The sequence below is a fragment of the Notolepis coatsorum genome (assembly GCF_963971535.1).
Source record: "Notolepis coatsorum genome assembly, chromosome: 18".
NCBI lineage: Eukaryota > Metazoa > Chordata > Actinopteri > Aulopiformes > Paralepididae > Notolepis > Notolepis coatsorum.
Window position 1 is genome coordinate 40233920 of NC_140182.1, and position 19430 is coordinate 40253349.

The 19430-nt window shown below is 46.8% G+C and overlaps 1 protein-coding gene across 1 annotated transcript in view; it reads right to left on the reverse strand.

The window, feature by feature from the left end:
* gas2a (growth arrest-specific 2a) overlaps positions 1 to 19430 on the reverse strand; it is a 58034-nt gene that overhangs the window by 19418 nt on the left and 19186 nt on the right. The window contains exon 3 of the mRNA XM_084334727.1: positions 5532 to 5665. Coding sequence (XP_084190853.1) covers positions 5532 to 5665 — 134 coding nt within the window. The remainder of the gene's footprint in view (positions 1 to 5531; positions 5666 to 19430) is intronic.

The window sequence follows — 19430 nt, forward strand, 5'->3', positions numbered from 1 at the left end:
GTGAAGACATACTGAAGGCACACTGAAGACACACTGAAGACGCACTGAAGAGACAGTGAGGATACACAGAAGACACACTGAAGACACACTGAAGACACACAGAAGACACACTGAAGAAGACACACTGAAGGCACACTGAAGACCAACTTAAGATACACTGAAGGCACACTGAAGACCAACTGAAGATACACTGAAGACACACTGAAGAGACAGTGAAGACATACTGAAGACATACTGAAGATACACTGAAGATACACTGAAGACACACTGAAGACACACTGAAGGCACAGTGAAGACATACTGAAGGCACAGTGAAGACATACTGAAGGCACACTGAAGACACACTGAAGACACACTGAAGACGCACTGAAGAGACACTGAAGGCACAGTGAAGACATACTGAAGACATACTGAAGGCACACTGAAGACACACTGAAGACGCACTGAAGAGACAGTGAAGACACAGTGAAGACACACTAAAGATACACTGAAGACACACTGAAGACACAGTGAAGACACACTAAAGATACACTGAAGACATACTGAAGACACACTAAAGATACACTGAAGAAGGGCGGCTACGTGGCGTAGTGGGCAAGGCACTTGCCATGAAATCTGGAGACGCTGGGCTTGCCTGTTCGAGCCCAGCACTCCACATTTGCTTTCAGTTTAGCTGGTTGTCCGTACTACACATTGGCCGTATTAGGGGGTGGGAAACTGATGGGTGGGGATCGGGCGTTGTGGACAGCGACTCCTACAGGTCGGTTGGTGCGCCTGCGCAGTAGAATCAGGAAGTGTCGGGGGCAGCGTGAGCCTCCCACGCGTTACTCCTCGCCACTGAGAGATCGAGCTGCGCAGGTGAAAAGATGCGACTGCTGTTACCTCAAGTACCGGATGGGACTTGTGCTATGTATGACTTAGTCCACATTGCAGCCGGCTTGTGGGAGGCAAGAAACAGCGTTCGTGACAGGGGAGGGTTGAATTGGATGATACGAAATTGGGATGGGAGAAAATATAGAAAATGGGAGAAAAAGTGGATAAAAAAAAAATACACTGAAGACATACAGAAGACACACTAAAGATACACTGAAGACATACTGAAGACACTCTAAAGATACACTGAAGACATACTGAAGACACACTGAAGACATACAGAAGACACACTAAAGATACACTGAAGACATACTGAAGACACACTAAAGATACACAGAAGACACACTGAAGACACACTGAAGACATACTGAAGACACACTAAAGATACACTGAAGACATACTGAAGACACACTAAAGATACACTGAAGACATACTGAAGACACACTAAAGATACACAGAAGACACACTGAAGACACACTGAAGACATACTGAAGAAACACTAAAGATACACTGAAGACATACAGAAGACACACTAAAGATACACTGAAGACATACTGAAGACACACTAAAGATACACTGAAAACATACTGAAGACACACTGAAGACATACTGAAGACACACTGAAGAAGACACACTGAAGACGAGTTTAACACATATTTCACAATATTCACATTTATATTTACATGTCATTTCACTGACACTTTTATCCACAACTCTGGCAGCTAAGGATAAGTAATATTGTTCGTCAAACAGTGTCTAGTAGTATAGACATATTACCATAGTAGTTAGTAATATAGGCACAGTAGATTACTTAGTAGCAAAGTGCATAATAGTAAAAGACAGTACGAAGGTTAGTAGCTTTCCTTTTTAAATTCCAGATATTGATTGAATAAGTGTGTTTTTAGTCAATGGCGGAAAATTGGGCGGGTTTTGGCTGTCCTGACTGGTAGGAAGTTCATTCCACCATTGTGGAGCGAGGACCGTATGGCTGGTTTGACTAAGATGGCGCTACATGGAATAGTTATTGTGTAACGTGTAAAGTGGGAATAGCCTGAGCTGACGTGTATCAAGCATGGAGAACAAGCCCCAATGTGTTATGCTCCATTAAATGTTACTGTAAGTGCTTAATGAGAGCTGCAAGCAAATCCAATAGGGAAAGGAAGTGATAAATCACCAGTCCTGTTAAACACCTTAAAGCAGCTCTGATGTCAGTTTAACAAACATGACCCAAAAATGAACAATGCTACGATGGGTCAGACGCCGCATGCTACAGTTATCACAGAAGACTATTCTCAACCTCCAAACAAAAGAACAAACAGCCTCACCCCATTTTCTCAGAGGCTCCTGTCTCTGTCTGAGGGTTTCTGTGTTCCCTCTCTCTTGGCCTCCTAGATCAATAGGCTCTTCTATCTCAGTAGATCCTCCCCAGTCCCACGGCCATTGACCTCAAGTATTTCCACACATCTGTGCTGCTACAGTCACTCACACTGGGATCAGGAGACCCACCATCGGCAGTAGAGTAAAGTCCCAGTGCAAACATCAACGGCTCTCACTGAAGAGCCAACAAAAGAGTCCATTGCTCCCCTTCCTCTTTTTCCAACAGCTTAGTGATTCAATCACTATTAAATCAGTATTAAAGCTATAGCTCTAGGAACTTGGACACATTAAAACGTTTGGCAATATATCTTAGAAAGCTTAGAAAGATTTGACTTTGACTACAAAGCTAAATACCCTGAAGATATGAAAACACAGTTTTGAGTCATGGTGATATTCAGGCACTCCGGAGGCAAACATTCCACTGCTGCCCAATACGAATACCTTGATGAAACCGCTCTAAAAAAAGCACCTACGGGAGGCCACAATTCGAAACTGGCCCTGGTAAATGTCCAACCGCCCCCCGCCCCGCCCCCACCACCCTCCCCCTCAAATGTATATATTCTCTTTTAGAAACTCTGTCTGTAAATAAACAGTACTGTATATTTGTATATCTTGTATGTCATAAATGTCTGGATGTAACAGTACTGTATATCTGTAGCCTATGTCGTGTATGTCATAAATGTTATGAATTGAAAATGGGGGACCCTGATCTAAACAAGACGAAAGTCTTTCTCTGGTCTGCATCCCCTTAACAATTGTGTGTATTGAGCAGTACTGTATTGTACCCATTCTGCAATCTGTTAATACAATTTTCATTCATCAATCAATGTAAGAAACAGAGTGATTTGAGTGGAATATCCCTTTAACGTTTATAATTAATCAAACCTTCACTCAAAGTTAGCTTGCACCCCGGCATTATTTTGTCCTTGCACCACTTGGGTTTTCGTTTGGATTGTGTCCATTCTCTCCTGACATTGGCTCCACAAACTGTTTGTTGACAGCTTTCTGGAACCGCTGAGCTCACAGCAAAACAGAGGTCACTGCTGAGTTGACAAACCCAATCAACAAATTAGATTCTAGGCTTGCAGGCAGTGGTGGAAAAGGTACACAGTTACTTTACTTTAGTAAATACAGTATTTAGAAATACAGAGATAAAATATTACTCTGGTAAAAGTAAAAGTCCTCCATTCAAATTTCTACTTGACGTTGACAGGCTTCTAATTTGAAAATACATTGTTAATTTTTGCCATGTTTTCACTGCACTGAAGTAACTAGTAACCGATGGGTTCAGATGAATGCAGTAGAGTAAAAAGTACAACATGTCCCTTTTAAAAGTAGTGGAGTAAAAGTACAAAGTTCCCTCAAATTAAAATACTTTACTTTAGGTACAGTACTAGGTAATACTTGGTTACTTTCCAACACTGCTTGCAGGGAAATCCAAACGTGATACACAAGAGACCAACGACTTTTCTCAGTCAAAGTAGGTACATAATCTACACTCTACTGCTCAGCAGTTTACTTAGAAACTACACTAACTATGAAGAAAAGCAGAAACCAAGGCACTCAACCAGTACACAGTTAAAATGCCTTTATTAAATTGGCATGTTGAGAACAGAGCTTTTTTAACTGTTCCGTTTTGAACATGCCAATTTAATAAAGACATTTTAACTGTATGCTGGTTGAGTGCATGGTTTCTCCTTGTCTTCTTGGATTTATTCTCCTCTAAGAGCACCCCCCAGGCATTTTCTTTTTGCACAAACAGTTTTCACTGTGTTTCCAGGCAGCTCTCCTCTCTTCTACTTTTCTTCACTATATTTAGTTAGGTCTTCGGGGTTCCGTTCTTCTCAGAGTCACCATAATGGGTTTATTATATTTCATCTGAGGTTAAAAACACCTCTAGTCTTTGATCAGCATATTTGATCAATTGTATCCAGCCAGCAGGGGGAACGTCTGGAGTCTGGGCCAATAGGAAGATTTGCTGTGTTTCTGCAGAATGTGAAGTTGTGTGGAGAGTGAGAACTGAATGGCAGAGGTATTACTGGTAACACAGAGCTGAACAACAACTCTTCATTTAGGAATGCCATTCTTCGTTCAATAGCTTAAATCTCACACCTTGATGAGAGCCAAGGGGCTAAAGCCCCCAAACCTCTCTACTCTTAAGATCAGTGTCCCCTTCTCTCCTTCAGTGTCTCCTAGCTGGCCATGATGAGAGCACTCCTCTCAGTGTCCCCTTCTCTCCTTCACTGTCTCCTAGCTGGCCAGGATGAGAGCACTCCTCTCAGTGTCCCCTTCTCTCCTTCACTGTCTCCTAGCTGGCCAGGATGAGAGCACTCCTCTCAGCCAGGCTCAGTTAACCTACATGTACTTCGTATTATGTGCTTCACTATTAAATGAAGATCTGTCTACGAACATGCTTGATGAGTCTGGTTCCACCACAAGGATAATAGCTTGAAGGAACCATGCATGTGGCAATTCAGCTTCACAACATGGAACTAAGGAAGGCATGACTATGTACTTTTAAAAAGTATATTGAAAGTACAAATGGAATATTCATAAAGGCTACTGGCTACAGTGCCTACACAAAATTTACTTTGTAAGCACTTTCACTGAGAAAGACAAACGTCAAAGACTTTTCTGAAATTGAAAGGAAAAAGAAAACATTGGAGGAATACGTGGTAAATTGTTCAGAATGGTTGTCATCTCTCACAGCAGCAGTCTGTTATATCTAGATGGAGGGGTGGGCTGTAGTCAGTTCAACATGATATCAAGTTTCACATTCCTTTTCTGATTCTATAGAGGGATTATGAAAACAATCCAGTGCAACGATATGACAGCCGATCAATGTAAACGGGCTAATTTGGCATCTAAATGATTTCCATTTGACACCGTTTCCTGCCAAATTACTAAAACTGGAAGTTAGTGCATGGAAATCCTTGTGAAAATTTAGCATGGCCTTTCCAAATAATTATAATGGTATTTCCATAATTCTCGGTTCACTATGATGATGGTAGCGACCGAAAAATTATGGAAATACCATAATATTACCATTGTCATTATGGTTTGAATGAGATTATACCATGGTATTATTTAGGTACAGAAGTGGTACCATGGTGATACATAACTTTTACCATGATATTTATACAATGGCCGATACCATGGTAAAACTGAAATTACCATCAAACCACCATGATCCTTTTGGAAGATAGTCCATGAAATGGTTACTGGCTCCCAGATTTACCATGTTGCCACCACCACAGTGGTCCTGAGGGTTGGATTAGTACCTTTCTGTTGTTGCCATGGACAAGCAGGTCTCCATTGTTCTGTCGGAACTTCTCCTGTAGTGTCTCAGCCAGCTGGCATAACAGGAAGCCATTGTCCAGGCGCTCCATGAAGCTCTCTGCTGTGATTTCCAGGCCTGTGTGCAAGAACCAGGTAAAGAGAAGACAGAGTCCTGTTAGTCAATACCTGGCAGTAAGATCCCATCTGGGCTCTAAGTACAGGTGGGAACACATCCAAGATGCATTGAGGACGCTTTTGAGAGATCCGATTGCTCAGGACACATTCGGAGGTGGTCTGGGCCGTGTATGGCCACATCCTGTTGTTGTGTGTACGCAAATGTGTCCTGGGCCGCCTAGTCAACAGCATCATGTCTTCTGGTGTCATGGCTATAGGGTTTGAGTTATCACCTGAGAGCTATGGGGGCCCCCGAAACCGTGTTTTTTTTACTCTTTTTTCCTGAAATTGTGTCCGTTTTCAAAGTCATATTTACCCCACCTCCCCACAGTTTTCAAAGTCATATTTACCCCACCTCCCTAAAACAAGCCAGAGTCACGCCCCTCGTAAAAAAACCAACCCTGAACCCCACCGTCATAGGCAACTATCGTCCTGTCTCTCTTCTCTCCTTCCTTTCTAAAACACTTGAACGTGCTGTATCCAACCAACTTACTGCTTATCTCTTACAGAATGACCTCCTAGAGTCTAGACCCTAATCAGTCTGGCTTCCGGACTGGCCACTCCACAGAAACGGCCCTCATTGCGGTCACAGAGGCACTTCACTTAGCAAAAGCGAAAGGCCTCTCCTCTGTCTCCTGATTCTCCTAGATCTATCTGCAGCCTTCGACACAGTCAACCATCAGATCCTCCTCGCGGCCCTCGCAGTAATAGGAGTGGCTGGCTCTGTGCTGACATGGCTGACATCATACCTCAATGACCGCTCCTACCAAGTGTCATGGAGAGGGACCCTGTCGGCCACCCGCCCCCTGCGGACGGGTGTCCCCCAGGGCTCGGTCCTAGGACCCCTTCTCTTCTCCCTCTACACTAAATAACTGGGTAACATTATCACGTCTCATGGCTTTTCATATCATTGTTATGCCGATGATACTCAACTCTTCCTCTCCTTCCCTCCCTCAGATATCCACGTCTCTGAGCAGATCTCTGCCTGTCTGTCCGACATCTCCGCCTGGATGACGACCAACCACCTCAAACTGAACCTAAGCAAAACAGAATTGCTCCACCTGCCGGCCAAATCCTCCCCCCTGACGACCTTTCCATCACAGTCGAGAATGCAGCTGTGACCGCGTCCCTGACCGCCAAGAACCTTGGTGTTGTCCTCGACGACCAGTTGAACTTCTCTGCTCACATCGCAGCGACAACCAGAACCTGCAGATTCCTCCTGAGCAATGTCAGAAGGATCCGCGCCTTCCTGACAAAAGAAGCCACCCAACCAGGGCTTGACATTAACACCTGACCACCGGCCAAATGCTGGTAGAATTCGGCTGTGGCCGGTAACTCTGTCATTCTACCGGCCACAGTGGCCGGTGACTTTTTTTCTATGAAAAAAAAACATTGTAGTCTACAAAAGGCATCTGCAATAATTAAGTCAATCCAAGTGATACTACATAATACTACAACTCCCACAACAATTCGGAAAAGTGCATTACCAGCCAGATCCTGGTAGTGGTGCTGTCTCGAGAATGGAGTACTCCTTGTTTTCAGACCAGAAAGTAAATTTTTTTCATTCAGGCCTACTTATTCTGTTAGCGTGAAGCTATACCTTCATCAAATCGCATGGAATACCTTTTGCGACGCCGAATTCAGTATGCAGTAAAGGAATATAGCATCAGCCAATGGACATATCGATTGATGGCGATCAATAACTGGGAAATCCTTTTTGGGATCCAACCGGCCACAGGTAAGAATGATTTCATGCTGATCAGGCCTTGTTAGCATAGCCAACCAGCCGATGAATGAATGAAAACTTTATTTAACAGATTGCAGAATGGGTACAATACAGTACGGCTCAATACACACAATTGTTAAGGGGATGCAGACCAGAGAAAGACGTTTGTCTTGTTTACATCAGGGTCCCCCATTTTCAATTTATAGTGACATTTATGACATACACAACATACATGACATCATGACACATCAGTGTATGATGCTACAATAACGAATGCCGTTATTGGTAATCAATAATCAGAAACAACGTCCCCGCCCCCCCCCCTTTCATGCATTCATGGTGGAACATGATACCGAATACCGATCATATGCATTTTGATTTTAAACCTATTCATCATCACGCTATAAAATGGGAACGTATTGATGAAAAGATTATTTTGTGTGGTGATTTTTGGCTGGTAAAAATGCTGAGTGGCTAGTGACTTTGGAAAACCACTAGCCACAGTGGCTAGTGAGCCAAAAGATAATGGCAAGCCCTGCACCCAACTCCTCGTCCAATCAACAGTCATCTCCCGCCTCGACTACTGCAACGCACTGCTCGCTGGCCTCCCGGCCACTGCCACCAAGCCTCTTCAACTCATTCAGAAGGCAGCGGCCCGCCTGATCTCAAACCTACCGAAGTCGGCCCATGTCACCCCACTTCTTAGGGACCTGCACTGGCTCCCCATTGCTGCACGTATCCGCTTCAAGGCCCTCGACCTAGCATACCGTGCGGCAAAGGGAACCGCTCCCGCCTACCTCCGGTCAATGGTCTCTAACTACACACCCTCAAGACCCCTACGCTCTGCATCTTCTGGCCGCCTCAGACCTACTCCTATCCGAGCTCCGGGAGGGTCATCAAAGAGAAGCCGCCTATTCTTAGTCCTTGCCCCACAATGGTGGAATGAACTACCCACCCCAGTTAGGACAGCTGAAACCCGTCCAATCTTTCGCCATCGACTAAAGACGCACTTCTTCAACCATTAGCCTATCTGAAATAATGAAAATATATATATATAATAATAATAAAATAATCTAACCCTAACTAACCTTACTGTCATGCACTTGTCCTAATAAACTAACCTACACTGTAACACGCAACACTTTGATGAACATTGTTACTCAGCTGATAGAGTTGTACCCTTCCTGATGACTTGTCGTACAGAACTTGTAAGTCGCTTTGGATAAAAGTGTCAGCTAAATGACTAAATGTAAATATTTAGAGGAATATCTCATTAGGATTAGAGTCTAATACTAATCATTAGACTATTGTGTGATGTCATTATTGTTATGGTTTGACACCGACCCCAAACGCACGACACAAGAGAGTAGGAATTCAGAGTTGCCAAATACAAGGGCTTGTTTATTTGAATACTAAATATAAAGAGTACAGGATAGGCAAGTCAACAAGACAGGTACATAGGCCAGGGGGCAAAAGTTCTGCTGCTCTGCAGCTTCTCCCGTGGTGGTAGTTTGGGAATAGCAGATGATGACGTCAGAACCGCTCTGCAGAATTCTCTCGGCAGAATCTCCGATGTGTTGCGAGACCGAGAGAGGGAGAGAGGGAACGAGTCAACAACAGTGCAGGTTGAACGAGCAGGAGAACAGGGTGAACTAATCTTCGTGTAATTAAACACAGTGAGCACAATTCCAAAACAAATCCCAAGTGAATCTCTTCGTGTAATACACACAGTGAGCAAAATTCCAAACACAGTCCCAAGTGAATAACTTCGTGTAATATACACACAGTAGTGAAGTCCAAAAACAATCCAAATGTGAAATAATATCTTCGGTGTGAGCAACACACAGAGGGAGATGAAAAGTCCCAAAAATATTATCCCAGAGGGAACAAACAAAAGGGAACGCTGGGTGAGTGACTGTCTGACAAAAAGGTGGTAATCTTCAGTGTAATAGTAACACACGAAAAACAGAATAGATCAAGACAGTCAATAAAAACTCACCCAGACGTAATGCGTAATGGTGCTGGAACAACAGCGGAGCGAGCGCGCGCCACGGGAACAGGTGTCCAAGAGGAAGGCTTCTTGGAAAAATCCTGGAGATAGCACAGAGAGCAAAAGCAGCAGCAGCAGCAAAACGGAGAATGCAACCAGAGAAAAATCAAGACGATCCAACACACTTAGAGTGGAGAAACGGGGTATAAATAATAAGGGATTGATTGATTGACAAGCAGTGACAGCTGGGGAATGTGATTGAAAAGCGTGCAGACCTGAGAGAACCAATCAGCGACGTCTCTGATGACGTCACTGGGGAGAAGCGTGTGAATGAGGGAATTGAAATAATTAACAGAAAAAACAAATGAAAACAGAGCGAGGTGGTTAAAGGAACAGAACGAGTGAGAGAGCAAGGACAGAAACCTCACAGTACCCCCCCCTCCACGGGAGCCACCCGGCGACCAGGCCGACCCGGCTCGTCAGGATGGGCTCGATGGAAGTCGGTGATCAAGCCGGGATCCACGATGAGCTGCCGGGAGACCCAGCTATGCTCCTCAGGGCCGTAACCCTCCCAGTCCACCAGGTATTGGAACCCCCGGCCCCGCCGACGAACGCCCATCAACCGGCGGACCTGCCACTGGGGGTGACCATCCACCAACACGGGAGGCGGCGGATCAGGAGCTGGAGGCATAAGGGGACTGAGGGAGACGGGTTTAACCCGGGAGACATGGAACACGGGGTGGATGTGCATGGATGCAGGAAGCTTCAGGCGCAGGGCCGCCGGACTGAGTACCTTCAGGACCTCGAAAGGCCCGACGAAACGGGGGTTGAGCTTCTTGGCCGAGGACCGTAGCGGGAGGTCCTTCGCGGAAAGCCACACCCTCTGCCCAGGGCGGTAAGTCGGCGCAGGAACCCGGCGCCGGTCGGCACCACGACAGGCGCGCTCAGATGTCCGGAGCAGCGCGGTCCTGGTGATCTCCCAAACTCGTCGGCAGCGGTCGAGGTGGACCTGCACGGAGGGAACTGCCACTTCCGTCTCCTGTGCGGGGAAAAGAGGGGGCTGGTAGCCCAGGGAGACCTCAAAAGGGGAGAGGCCGGTGGCGGAACTGACCATTGAATTGATGGAGTATTCAACCCAGGGAAGGAAACGGCTCCAGGATGCTGGTCTCTCGGCTGCCACACACCGAAGAGCAGACTCTACGCTCTGGTTCATCCTCTCCGTCTGCCCGTTAGTCTGGGGATGATAACCAGAGGAGAGACTGACCGTTGCCCCCAATCCCTTGCAAAAGGCCCGCCATACCTGGGAGGTGAACTGGGGCCCCCGGTCAGAGACGATGTCCTGGGGAAAGCCATGAAGGCGGAACACGTGGTGCGTCAGGAGGTCCGCCGTCTCGGCCGCCGAGGGAAGCTTGGAGAGGGCCACGAGGTGGACCCCCTTGCTGAATCGATCCACCACGGTCAGAAGGCAGGTGTTCCCCTGGGAGGAGGGCAGACCAGTGACGAAGTCGAGCGCCACATGTGACCACGGACGGCTCGGAATGGGAAGTGGCTGCAAGAGCCCGGAGGGTGCCTGGTGAGAGGCCTTGCTGCGGGCACAGACCGCGCAGGCCAATACGAACTCCTTGACGTCGTTCCGCATGGTGGGCCACCAGAAACGACGAGCCAGGAAGGAGAACGTGCGATGGACGCCAGGGTGGCAGGCGAACCGGCTGGTATGGCCCCACAGCAGTACCTGGGACCGGACAGAGTCGGGGACGAAGAGACGACTCCTAGGGACGTTGCTTGGAGCACGTTGGAAGCGTAGGGCACGCCTCACCACACCCTCGATGCCCAAGGTGATGGCTCCAACCACTCGGGCCTCCGGGAGGATGGGAGAAGGGTCCTCAGAGGGTGGAGCCCCCTTGGAGTGCATCCGGGACAGGGAGTCGGCCTTCGTGTTGCGGGAACCGGGGCGGAAGGTCAGCGAGAAGTCGAACCGGCTGAGGAAACTGGCCCATCTCGCCTGCCGACCGTTGAGGCGCCTGGAAGCGCGGATGAACGTCAGGTTCTTGTGGTCCGTCCAGATGGTAAAAGGCTCCTCGGCACCCTCTAGCCAATGACGCCACTCTTCCAGCGCAGCCACGACCGCCAGCAGCTCCCGATTGCCGGTGTCGTAGTTCCTCTCGGCGGGGAGGAAGCGACGCAAGTAGAAGGCGCAAGGATGCACCTTCTGGTCTGAAAGAGATCGCTGGGATAGGACAGCGCCCAGGCCAGAATCCGAGGCGTCCACCTCCACGATGAACTGTCTCTTGGGGTCAGGGTGGAGCAGGATAGGGGCAGAAGTGAACCTTCTCTTGAGGGAGCGGAACGCAGCGCATGCCGCTGGGGACCAGTCGAACGGCAGAGCGGGGGAGGTTAGCTTGGTAAGTGGCTCCGCCACTTGACTGTAGTTCCGGATGAACCTTCGGTAGAAGTTGGCGAACCCGAGGAAACTCTGTAACTCCTTCCGAGTGGTGGGTTCTGGCCAATCCTCCACAGCCTGGATCTTGCGAGGATCCGCTCGGGTCAAGCCCTTCTCAACGATGAAGCCCAGGTAGTCGACGGAGTTGGAGTGAAAACGGCACTTCTCCGCCTTGACGAAGAGCCGATTGTGGAGGAGGCGCTCCAGCACACGGCGGACATGCAGGATGTGTTCCTCGAGGGTCCTGGAAAAGATGAGAATGTCGTCCAGGTACACCACCACGAACACCTCCAGCATGTCACGAAGGACGTCGTTCATGAGTGCCTGGAATACCGCCGGGGCGTTGGTGAGGCCGAACGGCATTACAAGGTACTCGTAGTGGCCCCTGGGGGTCTTGAAGGCGGTCTTCCATTCATCGCCCTCACGGATACGGACAAGATGGTAGGCACTTCGGAGGTCCAGCTTGGTGAAGAACGAGGCCTGGGTCAGTGGCTCGAAGGTGGAGCTCATGAGAGGTAGGGGGTATTTGTTCTTGATGGTGATCTCGTTGAGCTGACGATAGTCGATGCAGGGTCGCAGGTCCCCATCCTTCTTACCAACAAAGAAGAACCCGGCCGCCACCGGGGAGGAGGAAGGCCGAATGAGTCCTGCTTCCAATGACTCAGAGATGTAGAGATCCATCGCCTTCTTCTCCGGGACAGTCAGACTGTAGAGGCGGCTGCCGGGAAGGGGAGCCCCTTGGCGGAGGTCGATGGCGCAGTCATAGGGGCGGTGAGGTGGAAGGGCCTGAGCCCTGGTCTTACTGAATACCTCCATGAGGTCGTGGTACTCGGGAGGTATGGACGAGGGGTCCGGGGGCAACTCACCAGCGGGCCTCCGGGGCGGGGGACAGGACGCCGCCTGCAGACAGCGGGCGTGACAGGAGGAGCTCCAGCCCCTGATGGTACCGGAGGACCAGGCGATGTGGGGCTCGTGCAGCGCGAGCCAGGGCCTACCCAGGACCACCGGGACAAGGGGGGATTGGGTAATGAGGAACTGGATTCTCTCGACGTGGTTCCCAGCGATGGTCAGCACGACTGGGCCGGTGCGTTGAGAGATGTCGGCCAGGCGGTGTTGGTCCAACGAAAAGATCTCCAAGGGCCTCACAAGGTCCTCAAGAGGTATGTTGGCTCGGTGGCAAACTCGAAGTCGAGGAAATTCTCGTCTGCCCCAGAGTCGATGAGGGCCTCCACCGTGGCACGTTGGTCCCCCCAGGCCAGGGTGACGCTCATCAGATGGTCAGGTGGTGCGCGGCGCTGGGAATGGGAAAAACGGCTCACCAGGATCTCCCGGGGTCTCGGTGAGCCTGATCTTTTGGCCGGGTGGGGCAGTCGGCGATACGGTGTCCCGCACCTCCGCAGTAGAGGCAGAGACCGGACCTGAGCCTTGCCTCACGCTCCGCCTGGCTCAGATGAGAGCGTCCCAGCTGCATGGGTTCCTCCTCGCGAACCGAACGGGGAAGCCTGTTACCACCAGTAGTGTTGGGGACGGGGCGTCCAGGAGTCCGGGGTGCTTCAGGAGGTAACAGTCGGGTCCTCTCGCGCCTTCTCTCCAGGAGGCGTCCGTCAATACGGATGACGAGGCTAAACAGATCCTCGAGGGAGTCGGGCAACTCCCGGGTAGCGAGCTGGTCCCGGACTGCGTCACTGAGCCCCCTCAAGAAGGTTAGGCGAAGAGCAGGTTCGTTCCATCCACTCTCCACCGCCACCAGTCGAAACTCCATGACATAGTCCGTCACCCTGCCGCTCCCCTGTCGGAAGGTCCCCAACCGGGCTCCAGGGTCCAGACCTCGGGCTGGATGGTGGAACACTCTGCGGAGCTCCGCCACGAAGTCTGGATAGGAAAACAAAAAATCTGCTTCCATTGCCCAGGAGGAAGTGACCCACTGGGCAGCATGGCCTGAAAGTAAGTTCGTTATATAAGCCACTTGGGACCCACGAGCAGAAAAACGGCTTGGTTGATGACGGAAAACCAACTCACATTGCATGATGAATGTGGCACACTCCTCGGGATTACCGTCGAACAGCCGTGGGACGGAGAGACGGGGTTCCCGAGATGCGAGATCTGCTGGGGCTGCAGGGAATGCTCCTGAAGGGCGTGAGAGATGAAAGGTATTAACGGTGTCGCCCAGCAAGTGAAGCTGAGCGAGAATGTCGGACTGTTGTCCCGCCATAGCGGCCATTGAACCCTGCATAGGCAGGACCTGATCCCTGAGATTCTGCACCGCAGCCGCAGCCCGCTCTAATTGGAGACTGTGATCCCTGGTCAACTCGACTTGATTTGCAAGTGCGGTTCTGACCCTCTCTGTGTCGGCTGGGGTCGTCATTCTGGTTGGATCGTAATGTTATGGTTTGACACCGACCCCAAACGCACGACACAAGAGAGTAGGAATTCAGAGTTGCCAAATACAAGGGCTTGTTTATTTGAATACTAAATATAAAGAGTACAGGATAGGCAAGTCAACAAGACAGGTACATAGGCCAGGGGGCAAAAGTTCTGCTGCTCTGCAGCTTCTCCCGTGGTGGTAGTTTGGGAATAGCAGATGATGACGTCAGAACCGCTCTGCAGAATTCTCTCGGCAGAATCTCCGATGTGTTGCGAGACCGAGAGAGGGAGAGAGGGAACGAGTCAACAACAGTGCAGGTTGAACGAGCAGGAGAACAGGGTGAACTAATCTTCGTGTAATTAAACACAGTGAGCACAATTCCAAAACAAATCCCAAGTGAATCTCTTCGTGTAATACACACAGTGAGCAAAATTCCAAACACGGTCCCAAGTGAATATCTTCGTGTAATATACACACAGTAGTGAAGTCCAAAAACAATCCAAATGTGAAATAATATCTTCGGTGTGAGCAACACACAGAGGGAGATGAAAAGTCCCAAAAATATTATCCCAGAGGGAACAAACAAAAGGGAACGCTGGGTGAGTGACTGTCTGACAAAAAGGTGGTAATCTTCAGTGTAATAGTAACACACGAAAAACGGAATAGATCAAGACAGTCAATAAAAACTCACCCAGACGTAATGCGTAATGGTGCTGGAACAACAGCGGAGCGAGCGCGCGCCACGGGAACAGGTGTCCAAGAGGAAGGCTTCTTGGAAAAATCCTGGAGATAGCACAGAGAGCAAAAGCAGCAGCAGCAGCAAAACGGAGAATGCAACCAGAGAAAAATCAAGACGATCCAACAAACTTAGAGTGGAGAAACGGGGTATAAATAATAAGGGATTGATTGATTGACAAGCAGTGACAGCTGGGGAATGTGATTGAAAAGCGTGCGGACCTGAGAGAACCAATCAGCGACGTCTCTGATGACGTCACTGGGGAGAAGCGTGTGAATGAGGGAATTGAAATAATTAACAGAAAAAACAAATGAAAACAGAGCGAGGTGGTTAAAGGAACAGAACGAGTGAGAGAGCAAGGACAGAAACCTCACAATTATTCAGTCTCATTCTTAACCATCAATATTTGCTCATTTTCTTACTCACCTCTGATATATAATGCCATAATATTATTTACTTATTTGCATTTTGCATCTGATAAAATACAACAATTTAATTTGACAAATGAGACCAAATGTATGAACTTGAATGAACATTTATTTAACTCTGTCTCTGCACTTGTCTCTGAAATTTCTTTATTGGGAATAACCCCTTGAGATGAAACCATCTCGTTTTCAAGGGGGTCTGAAAGACAAAATACAGAGTTATTTGACAATCTTATATAACAAAAACAACAAATAACAATCAACAAATAACAAACAAAAAAGACTAAACAAAACAGAAACAAAAAGCAACAAAACAACAGAGTAAGCAACGCCAGCCAAGAAAATAAAATACAAAATAAAAAGCATACAACAGTAACATGTCAACAACAACAACACAATGACAAGAACATGAACTGCAACACCAGCAATGGTTCATCTATCTCTTATTATGCTATTGAGGTCCAAAGCATAAGCAGGTAGTCTCACAGTGAGAGGACAACATAGTTTTAAACCATTTAAAAGATGATGTTGAACGGATGTGGACAGGTAGATTATTCCAGTCGGTTGGAGCTTTAAACATAAAAGATTTTTTACCAGCTGATTTAAAGGTTTTTGGAACAGAAAAAAAGTGTTGAGTACAATGACGAAGTTGATAATTAGAAGTGAAAGGTACCATATACTGTTTAAGGTATTGAGGATCATTAAAATAAATGCATTTAAAAAATAAACTGTAACCAATGTTGTTGTCTTCTTGTTGTGGGAGAAGGGAAGTTGAGATGTTCATACTGTACATAATACAATGATGAGTGTTATATGAACAGCCAAGAACAAATCTGCATATATATACGATTGTTAAGCGGAACAAGAGTAGTTTTCGCTGCAATCATATAGATAAATAATATATATATATATTAATATAAATAAAAAACGAACAGAAAAAACCGAATGGAAAATAAATAATTGTATGGCACTTGGCTGTTTCAGCGCCAATGACGAAAAAAGTCTGGTTATCTCGCCGGTGGTTGAGCGCCAATCACGAGAAAAGTTGGGTTTTAATCGTTATTTCTTTTATTCGCTATATCCATTCATAATTCATCCATCCAGCCTGATGTTATCATTGGGAATGGCTCTGAGATCACAAACGGCCAATACCACCGCCTAACGCCTTGCGGCCGGTATTGCACATCATTGGAATCCCTCTGGCTTGGGCTGTGCATCGATCTAAGAAGTCCGGTTATAACACACGGATTGGGGACACTGGAGCACCGTGGATTCATGTGTTTTGGTTGATAAACGTTGGAAAGACGACCGCGATCAATATTTGGAATGGCGATCAGGAATTGGATTATTCTTTTTGCAGTACATCAGATATGAGGTAAGGACTATATGTTACCAATCTTGCGTTGATCAGATGATTTTTTCGCCACCATCGGAGCATGTGTCTGTAATGTACTGTGTAATATAAGCCGTTGGTGGCACTCGAAGCATATAACCCCCCCCCCTCTTTCATGATGAAACATAATACCGATAATCTAGCGTTTATTTCAGAATGATTCATAAATCAAGCGAGAAATGGCACGATTTCTAAGGAAATGTATTGAAGCACGGTTTGCTGGAGTTTCTTGAGATTAGACAGGATAACTCTAAAACTATACTCATATTCACCACGGTATAAAACGGAAATGTATGTATGAAAAAAGTTTCTGTTTTTTGCATGTTGACCGGAAGAAACTCACTGACAATCGATGTGTTTATTAGATCCATAGCTATAATATTTAATATAGTTTTTAGCCCTGCAAACACCGCCATCTATCCATATTCTTTAAAGCGCTGGCCCTCTTACCACAAGGTAAACAGCGACCTCTAGGCGCTGATTGAGTTAACAGCAGCATTTATCAGAATACAGTAACATTATCATCTGATAGAACATAAAATCATAAATACTTGTATACATCAAAATAAATAAATAATGTTATAAACAAATGTGCACAGGTAATCAAGAACTGAATGAAAATTAATTGCACTGAACAGAAGCATATTTCCGTAGCAGCATCTTCTTAGATTAGAACAACAACAAAAAGTAACTACTGTCACCAAATAAGCAGCAACATTACGAGTAAACAACAGTAACAAAATGCATTCTTCAGTCTTTCTCAGCTCTATTCAGTTCAGTCTCAGTTCAGCTCTCTTGTCTTCCTCAGTTTCAATTTATATTTTTGGGTGCAATTATTCCTTGATATGTATGAGGTATAACTACATATCTTTCACCAGGCCATACCCATATAATCTAAGCATGTCTTCAATCCCATGTCAATGATGATTGAATTTTTTTAATTTGTGAAAAATTGTGCAAGAACACATTAGCTTGATTAGAATCTAGTGTTTCTGTGTGTAGCTGTCCGCATGTGCAGCTACAATACATGCAGCTTGCTGCTTCTTCTTCACCAAATGGGTTGGAGTAGTGTTAGTAGACACACTCATGGGCGACGCATATCGGCTTGGAGGTGAAATGCAGCATATTCCACAACATTAATTACTCTGTTCTTTTAAAAACTGAAAAGAAAAATATTATCTATAATTTATTTAGGTAACATAAATAATACTAATTCGTACAGTACATTGAAAAAAAATGATAATAATAATTTGAGAGACCCCCACAGGTGTTGTTGACTATGGGGGCCCAGACTATCTATGGGGGCCACGCCCCCATTGCCCCCCCCATAACTCAAACCCTATAACCTTTTTCTATATAATCCTATGCTGAACACATAGAAGGTAAAACACACAACACGTGATCTTAACATTATAACAATAATATTGATCAGATTGCTGCCCCTCTCCAAATATCTTGATAGACAACCAAAAGCTCATATATAAGGAAATGATATGACGGAATCAAACACTGTTCCCAATCCAGTACCAAAAGCTTCAGTCGCAGCTGCACCGGTTATAATATATTACGGATCCCGCCTGAATGAGTTTGCCTTGTGATCGGCTTTAGGCATAATATAGGCGACAGGCGGTCGAGGGAGTTCGGCCAAATGCAGTTCCATGTGAGCGAGCAAGGGGACATGGGAGCTACTGTGGCAGGACAGTAGAACCACAGAGCGAACAGTCTGACGAACAGTCTGATGAACAGTCTGATGAACAGTCTGACGAACAGTCTGATGAACAGTCTGATGAACAGTCTGACGAACAGTTTGATGAACAGTCTGATGAACAGTCTGATGAACAGTCTGACGAACAGTCTGATGAACAGTCTGATGAACAGTCTGATGAACAGTCTGATGAACAGTCTGACGAACAGTCTGATGAACAGTCTGATGAACAGTCTGATGAACAGTCTGATGAACAGTCTGACGAACAGTCTGATGAACAGTCTGACGAACAGTCTGATGAACAGTCTGACGAACAGTTTGATGAACAGTCTGATGAACAGTCTGATGAACAGTCTGACGAACAGTCTGATGAACAGTCTGACGAACAGTCTGATGAACAGTCTGACGAACAGTCTGATGAACAGTCTGATGAACCGTCTGATGCTGCACAGTAATGCTTCGTTATCCCACCACACGCACACTCGCAGAGATAGATCAGTGATCAACATGTGGTCTCAAGTTGACCGGCTTCCAGACGACCATTCCTTCTCAGTGAGGTCATTCCTGAGAGAGGAGGTGGTGGCAGGGGGGTGTCTGTGGAAAGGAAACTAGAGAGACTTTTTCATTTCATTTCTGTTTCTTACGGGAGGAGGGGTTTGGGGGAATCGAGGTTTAATGAGTTCCAAATGTTGTAAATTGAGCCCAGAAGAGGGGAGATTGAGAGCTTGGGAAATGCATCGCTAAGCTCCCAACGTTATTCTCATGCTATCCCCCCTCCTCGCTACACAGAGAAAATCTATTCCAGAGGCTCTCGAAGAAACACTTAAACTCAAATGCTTAGCCATATAAATGGCTCCGTCCCTCCCAGTACAACAACAATGTGTCTCATCTGTGTAACCAAGCATCCACCTCCCACTATCAATGAGTGCATCCTCACCCTGCCCTCA